At 40.3% G+C, this 13607-nt stretch overlaps 1 protein-coding gene across 2 annotated transcripts in view; it reads right to left on the bottom strand.

Moving 5' to 3' along the window:
• Positions 1–7440: 7440 nt before the first annotated feature.
• Upf1 (Upf1 RNA helicase) overlaps positions 7441–13607 on the bottom strand; it is a 168429-nt gene continuing 162262 nt past the window's right edge. The window contains exon 19 of one of the 2 annotated variants that reach the window (XM_070083022.1): positions 7441–7636. In XM_070083022.1, coding sequence (XP_069939123.1) covers positions 7628–7636 — 9 coding nt within the window. In that variant the 3' untranslated portion in view covers positions 7441–7627. The remainder of the gene's footprint in view (positions 7637–13607) is intronic. The other variant, XM_053772040.2, reaches the window with a different exon arrangement.

Below are 13607 nucleotides of genomic sequence, written 5' to 3'. Positions count from 1 at the left end.
ACACAAATATGGTGCCAGTATGGAGTAGTTCAATAGTACAGTAGTTTAGAAGAGGCGGTGTATGAAACTTCTGGTAAGTGAAATATGTAGCTTGAATAAAAAATTCATTACAATACAAATAATATACTCAAGACATTTTTCACTACTTACATACCAGGCACCTAAAGTAAGTATCTTATCAGCCAGGTTGTGGTTTGTACATCGGTTAATGTGCAGCCAGCAGTAACAGCCTGGTTAATCAGACCCTGATCCACTATGAGGCTTGGTCTCAGACCAGGCAGAGAGAGCATTGACCCCTGAATCCCACTCCAGGTATACCTGGAGGGCCTCACCAGGCATCAAAAGGATGAGGCCATGATCAACCAGACTGTTACTGCTGGCCACACACAAACCGGCGTACGAACCACAGCCTCGTTGGTCGGGAACCGACTTTAGGTGCCTGTCTAGTTCCCTCCTGAAGACAGCTAGGGGTCTATTATTCATCCTATCATTATCCAAGCAGATGTGGTGGGGACACTGTTGAAAGTGAGAGACTGGCATTACCACTCCCAGGCCCTTCACATTAGTTTTTCGCTCTACTGCATGGTTGGAATTTGTATTATACTCCGATCCATTTTTATTTCCTCTAGGTTTCCATTGTGGAGTTACTGAAATTTCTCTTCAGTGAACTTCATGCTGTTTTCTGAGGCCCATTTAAAGACTTGGTTAATGTCCACTTGGAGGACTGCAGTGTCCTCAATGATGACATTGTCATGTAAATTCTGGTATCAGCAGCAAAGGAGGACACGGTGCTTCCTCCAGAGGAGGACACTCATCACTCATTCAATAGCTGTCTTGTCAGAAGATCAGTCATCCATTCATGCCCACAAAACAATTGGTAGATGGAGCTATAACTTCCTGACAAACAGAACACAAAGAGTAATAGTAAAGAGAGTAAAGTCTGAGTAGCTACAGTGAAAAGCTCTATTCCTCAAAGCACAGCACTCACTCATATTCTATTCCTCATCCTCACATCTGACATAGACAAAGATGTAAGCCATAGCTCCACGTCTTCCTTTGCGAATGACACCCGAATTGCCATGACAGTGACCTCCATCGAAGACACTGCAAGACTCAAATGGGCCACTCAAAACAATATGAAGTTCAATGAAGACAAATTTCAACTACTCAGATATGGAAAACTTGAGGAAATTAAAACTGTATCAGGGTACACAAAAAATTCTAACAATACAATAGAGCGAACAAGTAATGTGAAGGACCTGGGAGTGATAATGTCTGAGGATCTCGCCTTCAAAAACCACAACAATGTATCTACCGCATCTGCTAGGAAAATGATAGGATGGATAATGAGGACCTTCAAAACTAAGGATGCCAAACCCACGATGATTCTCTCAAAATCGCTTGTTCTCTCTAGGCTGGAATATTGCTGTACACTAACTGCCCACTTCAAGGCAGGCGAAATTGCTGACCTGGAGAGTAATCAAAGAAATTTCATTGCACACATTTGTACAACAAGGCACCTAAATTATTGGGAATGGTTGAAGTCCTTTGATTTGTATTCCCTGGAATGCAGGTGAGAGATATACATGATAATATATGCTTGGAAAATCCTAGAGGGATTAGTACCAAACTTGCACACGAAAATTACTCCCTATGAAAGCAAAAGACTCGGCAGGAGATGCAACATTTCCCTACTGAAAAGCAGGGGTGCCACGAGTACACAGAGAATACAGTAAGTGTCTGGGGCCCAAGACTGTTCAACTGCTTCCCAACATACGTAAGGGGGATTACCAATAGATCTGTGCAAGTTTGGTACTAATCCCTCTAGGATTTTCCAAGCATATATTATCATGTATATCTCTCACCTGCATTCCAGGGAATACAAATCAAAGGACTTCAACCATTCCCAATAATTTAGGTGCCTTGTTGTACAAATGTGTGCCATGAAATTTCTTTGATTACTCTCCAGGTCAGCAATTTCAATTGTGACCAGGTGTGGACGTATCAGTGATTCATTACTTTGTAATTTGTTCATGACTGTAACCATGTATAGGAGTGAAGCTGATTCATTACCTCTGTAACTTGCCATGATTAGTGACCAGATCTACCTGGAGTTCATTACCTTTGTGACTAGTTCAGCTATCATAACTTTGGGGTCCAGTCACTGGACCCATTATGTACCTTTGTAATCTTTTGTCTACCGCCCACAGGATGGGTATGGGGTGCATAAAGATATTAAACTAAAGAGTGTAAGAGTGTGAGAGAGAGAGAGAGAGAGAGAGAGAGAGAGAGAGAGAGAGAGAGAGAGTGTGAGAGAGAGAGAGAGAGAGTGTGAGTGAGAGTGAGAGTGAGAGTGTGAGTGAGTGAGTGAGTGTGTGTGCGTGCGTGTGTATGAGTTTGTGTATGTGTGTGTGTGTGTGTGTGTGTGTGTGTGTGAGACTCAACAATCAATATTTGCACCAATAACTCATTACAGTTGTGACCGGGTGTGGAAGTGTGAATTGCTCATTACTCTATAATTTGTTCATGATTGTAGCCAAAGTATAAACATAAGTAACCATTCTACAGAATTCATTACCTTTGTAACTTGTGAGCTCATTACCTTTGTACCTAGTTCAGCTATCAAAACTTTGGGGGCCCAGTCCCTGGACCCATTACGTACTTCTGTAATCTGTAAATACCTTTGTAACTTGTCATGATTGTGACCAGACTTACCTGGAGTTCATTACCTTTGTAAATTGTGAGTTCATTACCTTTGTAAATTGTGAGTTCATTACCTTTGTAAATTGTGAGTTCATTGCCTCTGTAACTTGCTCAGCTGTCAAAACTTTGGAGTCCAGTCCCTGGACCAATTATGTACCTCTGTAATCTTTTGACTACCGCCCACAGGATGGGTATGGGGTGCATAATAAACATATTAAACTAACTAAACCAATAGATCCCTGGCTGTCTTCAAGAAGGCACTGGACAAGCACCTAAAGTCAGCACCTGACCAGTCGGGCTGTGGTTTGTATGCCAGTTGTCATGCAGCCAGCAGTAACAGCCTGGTTGATCAGACCCTGATCCACCACAAGGCTAAGGTCTCAGACCGAGCCTCGGGCATTGACCCCCGAAACCCTCTCCAGGTACACTCCAGATGTATGATCTCCAAGATACATACCCGTAACTGATTTCTCAAGATTTTTACCCTTGCAGCCCAGCCTAGGACCAGGCTTTTCTGTTAACTGCCTTTTCAACCAGGCCATTGCAGTTGGAAGCCCACTGGCCAACAGCCATTTTAGCTTGGTTGATCTAGTACTTTACAAAGGTAGAGGTCCGGTATTCTCTTGAAGACTTCTACACCTGTTTTTGCAATGTTTCCAATATCTGCTGGTAGTGGCAATTTAAGCAAATAGTAAAATATTTGCTTAATATATTGGTTATTAAAAGAAAAAAAAAAACTTTCAAATTTTATTGGTATCACATTTTTTTCAATGGGAAATTTTCAGAAAATGATTAAAGGCCCAATCAAGAAATTATAAAGCTCATAATAGGGGTAATCATGCCACCTAAGAGCAATGAAAATAAAAGTAATACTGCAAACTCCTGTGATAAAAAGAAAAATCCCATATTCATACAGGTTAATTTTTTTTTATAAAAGACTAGGTTTCAAGTCATAGGAGTCAGATAATTTCAAAAATGAAAAAGTGAGAATTAAAAATGTTCATTCTCCATTAGAACTTTTTTAAAAAACCTTCAATTTGGATTTTATATCTGATTTACCTTCAAGAACGAAGAAAAGAAACAGTACAGAAGAGAAAAAAGTACTTCAATTTTTTCTTGTATAGTATTTGACAAAATTACACATGGCACAGAAGAATTAGTATTATGCAGAATGTGCCACTTGAAATCAAGGCTAGTTAGAAATTTCACAGCTCAAAACATAAGCTGATAGAGTCTGGAGAAGTCTTAAAGAAACAGAACTACATTCAAAATTTATGTCCAGTAACTAGAAATTGCAAACCAGTTCTATTTGTTTTTTTTATGTAAAATTATCCATAAAGAATAGTCAAAATTAATTTGAAGAGCAGACTAATTTTTCAGAAAATTCTGATAAAAATGGAAAGCATTACTTACAGTAATAGATGGCATGGGAATACTGACAAGATACAGAGGAAGGGAAGCAGCAATTGGAAACTTCATTTAAGACAATATTTTATCTGTACATCAAGCTTTATCAAGTCTGATCATACCTGTATGTAGCACAACTTATAGGCACAAGACAGGAACAGAGGCAGATGCGAGTACTAAAAATTAAGCAAATATTAGCGAGACATTGGTTGGCAGTTCTTGGCAGTATACTTGGTTTAATATCTGCACAATAAGGTTTTGCCAATTAGGAGCTGCCCCAGTTCTGTGCGACTATGTTTGATGTCATGACTAGAGCAGTTTCATAGAATTTCCTCCTCTTTTTCTCTCCTATTATTACTAATTTAAAAAATCTGTAAATATCATCAGGTGGGTGTGTGAATTCTTATGGACATTCATTGCACCTGTTATCAACTTGGGCTATGTACTTATGCTCAATGACTCTTACTTAAGTATCTGGCAGTTTCTCCCACGCAAACTTTGTCACATCCACTACATGGAATTTCGTAGACACCAGCTTCTTCATCTCTGTTATGGAAATTGTTTGTGAATCTAGTTGTTGGTTTGGTTCAAAATATTTGTGACATTGTAGGTGATGTCACTTGCAAGGAAAAAATATTCATTAATTTATCTTCTTTTCAGTTTCAAGACATTTTCTATATTAGGGATGAAAAATGGGTATTACTAATTTCTAAAACTACTCCAGATGGTCTCACACTCTTAAAGAAAATGGGCTACAGAACCTGTATGCCTATAGGAAACACTTGGTGAATAAGACTTTTCTGTGATGATTGAAAATGAATAAGGTAGTTACAGTATACAGTACCTAAAATGAGCATGAGTCATTGTTTCTATGTATAAAGATGTCCTAAGAGTATTCTGTTATTCCCAGCAGTTTCTACAGTGAACTGAACTGATGGTTTAACTCTTACAAGATTATCCCATAGCTTGTGAAGGTTAAGTTATGCTGGGGTTATTAACAAAATGTTGTTATATCTCATCCTAGACACATTATTAAAAATTAAGTAATCAAGTCTATCAGTTTCCAGCAACCCCACATAAATGTTCCCTAGTACAGCAATTAACAGTGAGCTCATGGCCATGCACCTGAGCACAAAAGACCAAATGTCTGTTCACCAAGGGATCCAGTGACCAGGTCACAGACATCCTACACCAGCAAGTAAGTGACTACAGTGAAATCCCTCTTCCATAAACAGATTTCACTGAATTTGTGGAATTATGTACTGATTTAAATGTTTCACATATGATGGCACTTGCTACAAACAGTCCTTTAGCATGCCCATGAGCTCAATGTTAAGTGCTCTACTTGGAAATGTAGAAACTGATTGACTTACTAACTTAATTCCTAAAGATGTGCCTTGGATGAGATATGTTGATGACATATTATTAATGGCCTAAGCACAAGCCAATATTCACAGGAGGTTCACAAGATTGTTCAACAGAGCTGAGCCATCAATTAAGTTCACAAACTTCATACATTAGTGGCCACATTACAACACAAAGACAAAAAGGTGTAATGAACAGGGTCTCTCCTACAGATATACAGGATTTGTAGCCTGTGCTTCCTCACTGTGAGACCATCAGGAACATATTTAGGAACTTGCAATATCCAACATTCTTCATCCTTAATTGTAGACAACATGCTAAAAAAATCTTAAAAACACCCACAACTGAGAAGAAAGTAGACTGATATATAATTTTCTGTGTAATGTCTACTCTTACATCAAAGATTCTGAGCCAAGATGATAGGAAGGTAGCCATCGTGACCTACTCTATTATCTCTGCCCTAAGTGGATGCAAAAAAAAAAAAAAAAAAATAACTAACATAGATGAAGCTACAAAATTCCATGTGAGGGCTGCAACAAGATTTACACAGAAGTGCCAGATATTAAAGTAAGCAAGTGACTGAGCATAAGTACGCAGCACAAACTGATAACAGAACAATGCCTGTGTCAACATAGAAATTCATACAACCATCTCAGTAATATCAGAAATAAGAGAGAAAATGCTAAGGAACTTCTCTAATCATGATACTTGAACACAATCATGCAAAACTTCCAAATGGGAAAACTTTTAGCTAATCAGATAATGAACCAGGTATACAGCCATGAACTAGCAACCACTACTGTAGTAGTGGTTGCTAGTGGTGTTTAAAGATTTACACTGCATGGTTTAATATGTCTACTGCTGTGCTACTCTAATATCTGTTTAATTTCATATGTATACACCTGACAACAATCCTGTCTTCTGTCTATAAATTGTGCTACCATCAACCAAGTATGATCTGTCAGACTTGATAAAGCCTGCTATGCAGAAAAAATATTGTCTTAAAGTTCTCAACAGCTGCTTGTCTCTTTATCAACTAAAACATTACTTGTTTGAGTGCCATATCCTGTTTCCTTATTGAAAATAATTTGCTACAACTCTTGTACATGATTACAAAAACATGGTATCATTAGCTCATGTATCACCATATACAATAATGGCAGTATTTACTTTTGATAATTTGTACTTGTACCATACTAAGAAAATGGTTATTTACTGAAGTACTGAACAAATGACAAAACTAAATAAAAAATTTGACTTATTAAACTTTGTGCAGACATCAACTAAAATTTGGGTACAGCATGTCAACCGTCTCACATAGTACTGCCACCTGTGATGAATTAATTAGTTGATAGTGTAAACTGGAAATTAAGTACACAACAGAGTAATCACAGGTGCTTGATATCATACACACCTATGTAACTAAAACCAAATACCCAGCATATAATGAATAGATTGATTACAAAAAAAAAAAAAACAGATTACGTAACAGAAATAGAAACAGTGATGACAAATGGATGTTGGGTATATCCTGGGAGTCTCCTACTACTCATACTCCACATGGTAATTGCCAGTGGTGTGAGTAGGCGATTGAGGAGTGAGTGTGGGCCTCACCACTGGTCAGGACACAGGCATGTCAAGACAGCATAGCAATCACCAGTGGCGATGCAAGAATCACTTCTGCACCCATACAGAGGATGGGGGCTGGAAGTTACTTATCCTGCTTTTCACCTCTCGTAACCTTACCTCATCTCTTGCTACTAAGAACTATCACCTGTCAGAATTTCACAGGTAATTTCATTTTTATTTTAAGAAGCTTAGAAACCAGATGGGATCTTCTGTCTAAACCATAATCAGAGTATTACACTACCCAAAAATATTCATTTTTGAGACTATTGACAAACTCTTGGTTTCTGTAAAGCCTAACATGATGTTCTTGCTAATCAAAGCTTTGGTAGCTTATGTAGCAATGAGGTCAGAATGTGATTTAACCACAATAGGTGACTGCTTTGACCTATTCCATGTGCTGCTGCTGCTGCTGCTGCTGCTGTGCCTGCTGTGGGTGCCCTTCTGTTACTCCACTTGCTGTTCTGCTGCTCTGGTGCGCTGCTTCATCGCCTTCATGCGCCAGGGGATCTCTTCAGGTCTGCCATCAGTACGGCTGCAAATAAAAAGTTTAGGTTCAACAATGCTCTACGAATTTTAATGACCCACACTGACTGAATTTATTTTAGTCACTTCTGTAAATATTGATCGACAGAATTAAAGCTAAACTATAATTAAGCCACAAATTACCCCAAAATAAAACAGGGGTGTAATGCTAATACTGTATACAGCTTAAAAGATTACATTTTCCACATTTATGAACATTTTTTTCTTACTTAGTATCTGCTTCCTGCCAAGGCAGGATGAACCAAAGAAAACACATTCTCCATCATTCATTAAACTGCCATCTTTCCAGAAGTGTGACAACATCACAATTGGATTACCCCTCTAACACTCCACTCCTTTTGCAGAGTGAAGGTATTACTATTTAAATAAAAAAAAAAAAAATTGTTAGCAAAACTATTGACTGGGAAAAATACCTTTAAATCTAATAACAGGAAGAAAGGGGGGTTAACATGCCTTTTGCCTCGATCCAACATTTTTAACAAACAGGTAAAATTTATCAATATCTAGAATAATTGAGAGTGTGAAAGTTTTAAATGGTAGGAAGTTGAGTACCTAACAGCCCAGCATGTGCGTGTGCATGTGTGCGCGCGTGCGTACATGTGCGTGGGTGCATGTGCATGCGTGCGCATGCGTGTGTGGGTGCATGCGTGCATGTGCGTGCGTGCGTGCATGCATGTGCGTGCGTGCGTGCATGCATGTGCATACGTGTGTGTGCATGCGTGAACGAGCATGTCAGATATGGTAGAGTGGAAAACAAGTTGTTTTTATGGATATGATGAGCTGTTGGAGAGTGAACAAGGTAACAATTATGAAGGGATTCATGGGAAATGGAGGTGGGAAGCTGAGTGCAAGCTGAAGGGTGGCGAAGTAACAATTCAAAGGATTTTTTTCAATTATCTAGATAGCTATTGAATGAATGATGGTGAATGCATTTCCTCTTTTTGGGTCATGCTACCTTGGCTGATGTTAAAAAAAAAAAAAGTTAATACTATTATAATTGAGCTGATACAACTTTACTACAGAATCATATTTTTGTCAGTGATATTTAGCTATGGTTATTTTGTAGTGTTTTCTAATGAAATGAATAAATAAAATATTTTAATACAAATAAACAATGTAATGTACCGAGGTGACACTTTTTATGCATCACAGGATATCCAACTCTTTCGGTCAGACTGAAAATACTTAGCCTAACCATGTTCTGACTTTACCATATTTAAACCTGAAGACCTTAGGTAAACTATATTTAACTAAGCTAGGGTGAGATATAAGCAACTATTTTCAGAAAGGTGAGCTAGTGCTAGTATAGGTAGTGCGGGGGTTGAAGAGAGGTGGGATAGTTTTAAAAATGCAGTGTTAGAATGCGGGTTAGAAGTTTGTGGCTATGGGAAGGTGAGTGCAGGAGGAAAGAGGAGTGATTGGTGGAATGATGAGATAAGAAAGAAAAAGGTAGCTTATGGGAGGTTTTTACAAAGCAGTGATATAAGAAGAGTGGAGTATGTATATAGAGAGTAAAACAAAGGTGAAGAGAGTGGTGAGAGAGTGCAAAAGGAGAGCAAATAATAGTGAGTGAGGTACTGTCAAAAAATTTTGCTGATAAAAAGAAAAAAATTTGAAGTGAGATAAACAGGTGAAGAAAGCATAGGGAATGAGTGGATCTGTCAGTTAAATACAGAGTTGGGGAGTTAGTAGATGGGAAGCTGGAGATATTGGAAAGATGGTGGGATTATTTTGAGGAATTTTTAAATGTTGATGAAGAAAGTGAGGCGGTGATTTCATGCACTGGCCAGGGGGGTATAACATCTTTAACCCTTAAACTGTCCAAACGCAGATCTATGTTCACCTGCATGGCGCTCCAAATATTTTGAAAAATAAAAAAAACTTTTTTTCTTTTTAAATTAAAGAGGGGTATTTTCTGTGTGGTATAAGATCAAAAAAAAAAATTTAGGACCAGTATTTACTGAGATATAAGACCGTGAAGTTGGCTTTGGATGCCCACCTGATGGCAACAGCCAGTCCTGCTGCTTGCAGAAGTGTTGCCAATTTACCTTTTTTTCTTGTTTTTATTTTAATTTATACAATTTTTATATTCTGATAATTACAATTTATAATAGATTTTATGATTTCATAGCCAATCTTTGTTCTGACACTAATATTATGTACTGAAATAGTACTCAAATTGTAACAATAACACTGACAGGTGAACATTTTTACCTGCCCTGGTCATTTACTATTGTCTAGAAATATATACAAAATATTTATAGGTCCCAGCAATGTTTTAGACATGCTGGAGTATGATACTCCTTGAATGGTGTTATGACAAGGATCAGATAAGTGGCATTTGATGAATGTGCCCTGCTGGAGGGAACCTTGCCTTTATATGTTGTTACAATTGCACACAAACATGTCTTTGTATGTCTGTCTGTCAGTCTATCTGTACATCTATCTGTCTAGCTCTGCTTATCTGTCTAGTTCTGTTTATCTGTCTTTCTGTCTGCCTGTGTGTCTGTCTTTCCATCTGCTTGTCTGTCTCAGGGAGCGGCTAGTAAACCTGTTGGTTTGTGGTGTATGGGCCGCTCCCTGATTGCTGAGCAAGTGACAACGCTATTATGTGCATCATGTTTATTTATGTCTTATATCTACAAACCAGCTGTATAACACTTGGCCTGAAATTTTTGGGTTATCCTAGGTAATTTACATTATGTATAATAACTGTATTTATGAGTACATGTGAGACACATTGATATAGACAGAGATACAGATAGACAGTGATGGATAGAGATATAGACAGACAGAGATACAGAGACAGCCAAAGCCAGCCAGCTAGCCAGCCAAATACATAAGAACATAAGAAAGAAGGAACACTGCAGCAGGCCTACTGGCCCATGCAAAGCAGGTCCATGTCACCCCCTGGCTTAGACCAATGACCCACCTAGTCAGGTCACATCCAGTGAAAGGAGCATGACATATGACCTAGTAGCACAAGCTAATTAGGTCTAACTCACACCCACCCACATCAACTCATGCATTTATCTAACCTATTTTTACTTTCCTCTAAAAATGTGAGTGTTAATATGACATAACAGTGAATCCTTGGTGTCTGCCATGATATTTGCTCTAGCTGGCACTAAGTTGAACTGGTGCTCCCACAAGGTATTAAGTGCTCCCAGATTTTTTTCATAGTGCGCACACTGACTGCACAGACCCATTCTTTCATGTCTAGGCGACTCAGGCCTATTGCACCAAATCTGAAAGAATGAAAAATAAAACGTTGATCTACGTTCGGAGCCCACCGCACGTCAACGTATATCTACGTGTGGACAGTTTAAGGGTTAAGGAGTGAAGAAGATCAGGATGTGAGTGTGGGGGAGGTGTGAGCGGCATTATGTAGAATGAAAGGGGATAAAGCAGCTGGAACTGACAGGATTACGACAGACATGTTTAACCCCTAAACGGTTCAAACGTATATATACGTTCTTACCACTAGCGCCCTGAACATATACAGTGGACCAACGCATAACGGACGCCTTGCATAGCGGACAATCCGCATAGCGGACGCTTTGATCGCTAAAATTTTGCCCCGCATAGCGCCCAAAAACCCGCTCAGCGGCCTTCGTCTGAGACGCGTCCAATGTGCGGCCTGAGCCACGCTCACATGTTCCGCGGGTGGCATTGTTTACCAGCCAGCCTCCGCGGTAACATCCAAGCATACAATCGGAACATTTTGTATTATTACAGTGTTTTTGGTGATTTTTTTCTGGAAAATAAGTGACCATGGGCCCCAAGAAAGCTTCTAGTGCCAACCCTACAGCAATAAGGGTGAGAATTACTATGGAGATGAAGAAAAAGATCATTGATAAGTATGAAAGTGGAGTGCGTGTCTCTGAGCTGGCCAGGTTGTATAATAAACCCCAATCAACCATCGCTACTATTGGTGGTACAGCTGCTGCTGCTGCTGTATCACCGTCAGCTGCTGCTGCACTGTCAGCTGCTGCTGCTGTACCACCGTCAGCTACTCCTGCTGCTGTAGTACCGTCTGCTGCTGCTGTAGCATCATCTGCTGCTGCTGTAGCATCGTCTGCTGCTGCTGTAGCATCGTCTGTTGCTGCTGTAGCATCGTCTGTTGCTGCTGTACCACCGTCAGCTGCTGCTGCTGCTGTAGCATCGTCTGCTGCTGCTGCTGCTGTAGCATCGTCTGCTGCTGCTGTAACATCGTCTGCTGCTGCTGTAGCATCGTCTGTTGCTGCTGTAGCATCGTCTGTTGCTGCTGTAGCATCGTCTGTTGCTGCTGTACCACCGTCAGCTGCTGCTGCTGCTGTAGCATCGTCTGCTGCTGCTGCTGCTGCTGTAGCATCGTCTGCTGCTGCTGTAACATCGTCAGTTGCTGCTGTAGCATCGTCTGCTGCTGCTGTAACATCGTCAGTTGCTGCTGTAGCATCGTCTGCTGCTGCTGTAACATCGTCAGTTGCTGCTGTAGCATCGTCTGCTGCTGCTGTAGCATCGTCTGTTGCTGCTGCTGCTGCTGTAGCACCGTTGTTGGTGTGGCTTATTGAGAATACCAAGAAACAACCCCAGAGGATTTGCCACCCAGGATAGCCCAAAAAAGTCAGTGTCATCGAAGACTGTCTAACTTATTTCCATTGGGGTCCTTAATCTTGTCTCCCAGGATGCAACCCACACCAGTCGACTAACACCCAGGATGCAACCCACACCAGTCAACTAACACCCAGGATGCAACCCACACCAGTCGACTAACACCCAGGTGAACAGGGAAAATGCCTGGAACTAGTGCTCATATTGGTGAATTTAGAGCCAGCAAAGGTTGGTTTGAGAGATTTAAGAATCGTAGTGACATACACAGTGTGATAAGGCCTGTTCTGGAAGAAAATACCAAACAGGACCTACAGTACTCAGGAGGAAAAGGCACTCCCAGGACACAGTGTCTCATCAGTCATTGCTGCATCTTCAATAAAGGTAAGTGTCATTTATTCTTCATTTAGTAGAGTAGTACATGCACAATATATATTGTGCATGTACTACTCTACTATTGTGCATGTATCCTTCTCTTTGTGTGTAGGAAAATGTATATTTCATGTGGTAAAAATTTTTTTTTCAAACTTTTGGGTGTCTTGCACGGATTAATTTGATTTCCATTATTTCTTATGGGGAAAATTCATTCACATAGCGAACATTTCGCATAACAGCCAGCCCTCTTGCACGGATTAAGGTCGCTATGCGGGGGTCCACTGTATATACATTTCATTTTTCATTCCTTCAAAATTGGCATGATAGGTCTGAGTCGCCTAGACATTAGAGAATGAGTCTGCGCACTCAGTGTGCAATGTGTGAAAAAAATTGGGGACGCCTGGGTACTGCATGGTAGGACCAGTTACATTCACCTCCATCTTGGGTCAACATCATGGCACATCCTCGTGATTCACTCACGCCTCGTCGTATTAACACTCTACAATTCAAGGAAAGTGATATAGAGCAAGAGTTTAATGGATTTGACACCAATGGGCCACTAATATTCAAAGAAATAGTGAAAATACCGACGATAACCCAGATGACCCTCAGCCCATCAACTCTGGGGTGGCCACACCAGACCCTGGGCCAAGCACCTCTAGGGTAGCCAGTGTGACCACAGCATACCCTAGGCCAAGCACTTTTGGGGTGGCCAGTGTGGCCACACAAGACCCTGGACCAAGCACCTCTGGAGTGGCGAGTGTTACCCATTGGCAACTTCGCAAGAGGAAACTATCATTTTCCCGGTGAAAGTGATATAAGTGACGATGAGATCGACTTTATGCCATTCAAGGATTTGTCTAGCGATAGTGAAGTTCATTATTCACCAGTGAAGCGTACTTTTAGGTGTCATCGTCTACGTTCAGGCAGTGTGCCATATGCAGTCCCCAAGGGTCGTGGGAGGTCACGATCCAAAACCCCGGCCACTGACAGTG

Source organism: Cherax quadricarinatus, chromosome 8 (genome assembly GCF_038502225.1).
Source record: "Cherax quadricarinatus isolate ZL_2023a chromosome 8, ASM3850222v1, whole genome shotgun sequence".
NCBI lineage: Eukaryota > Metazoa > Arthropoda > Malacostraca > Decapoda > Parastacidae > Cherax > Cherax quadricarinatus.
This window is presented reverse-complemented; position numbering and strand designations above follow the sequence as displayed.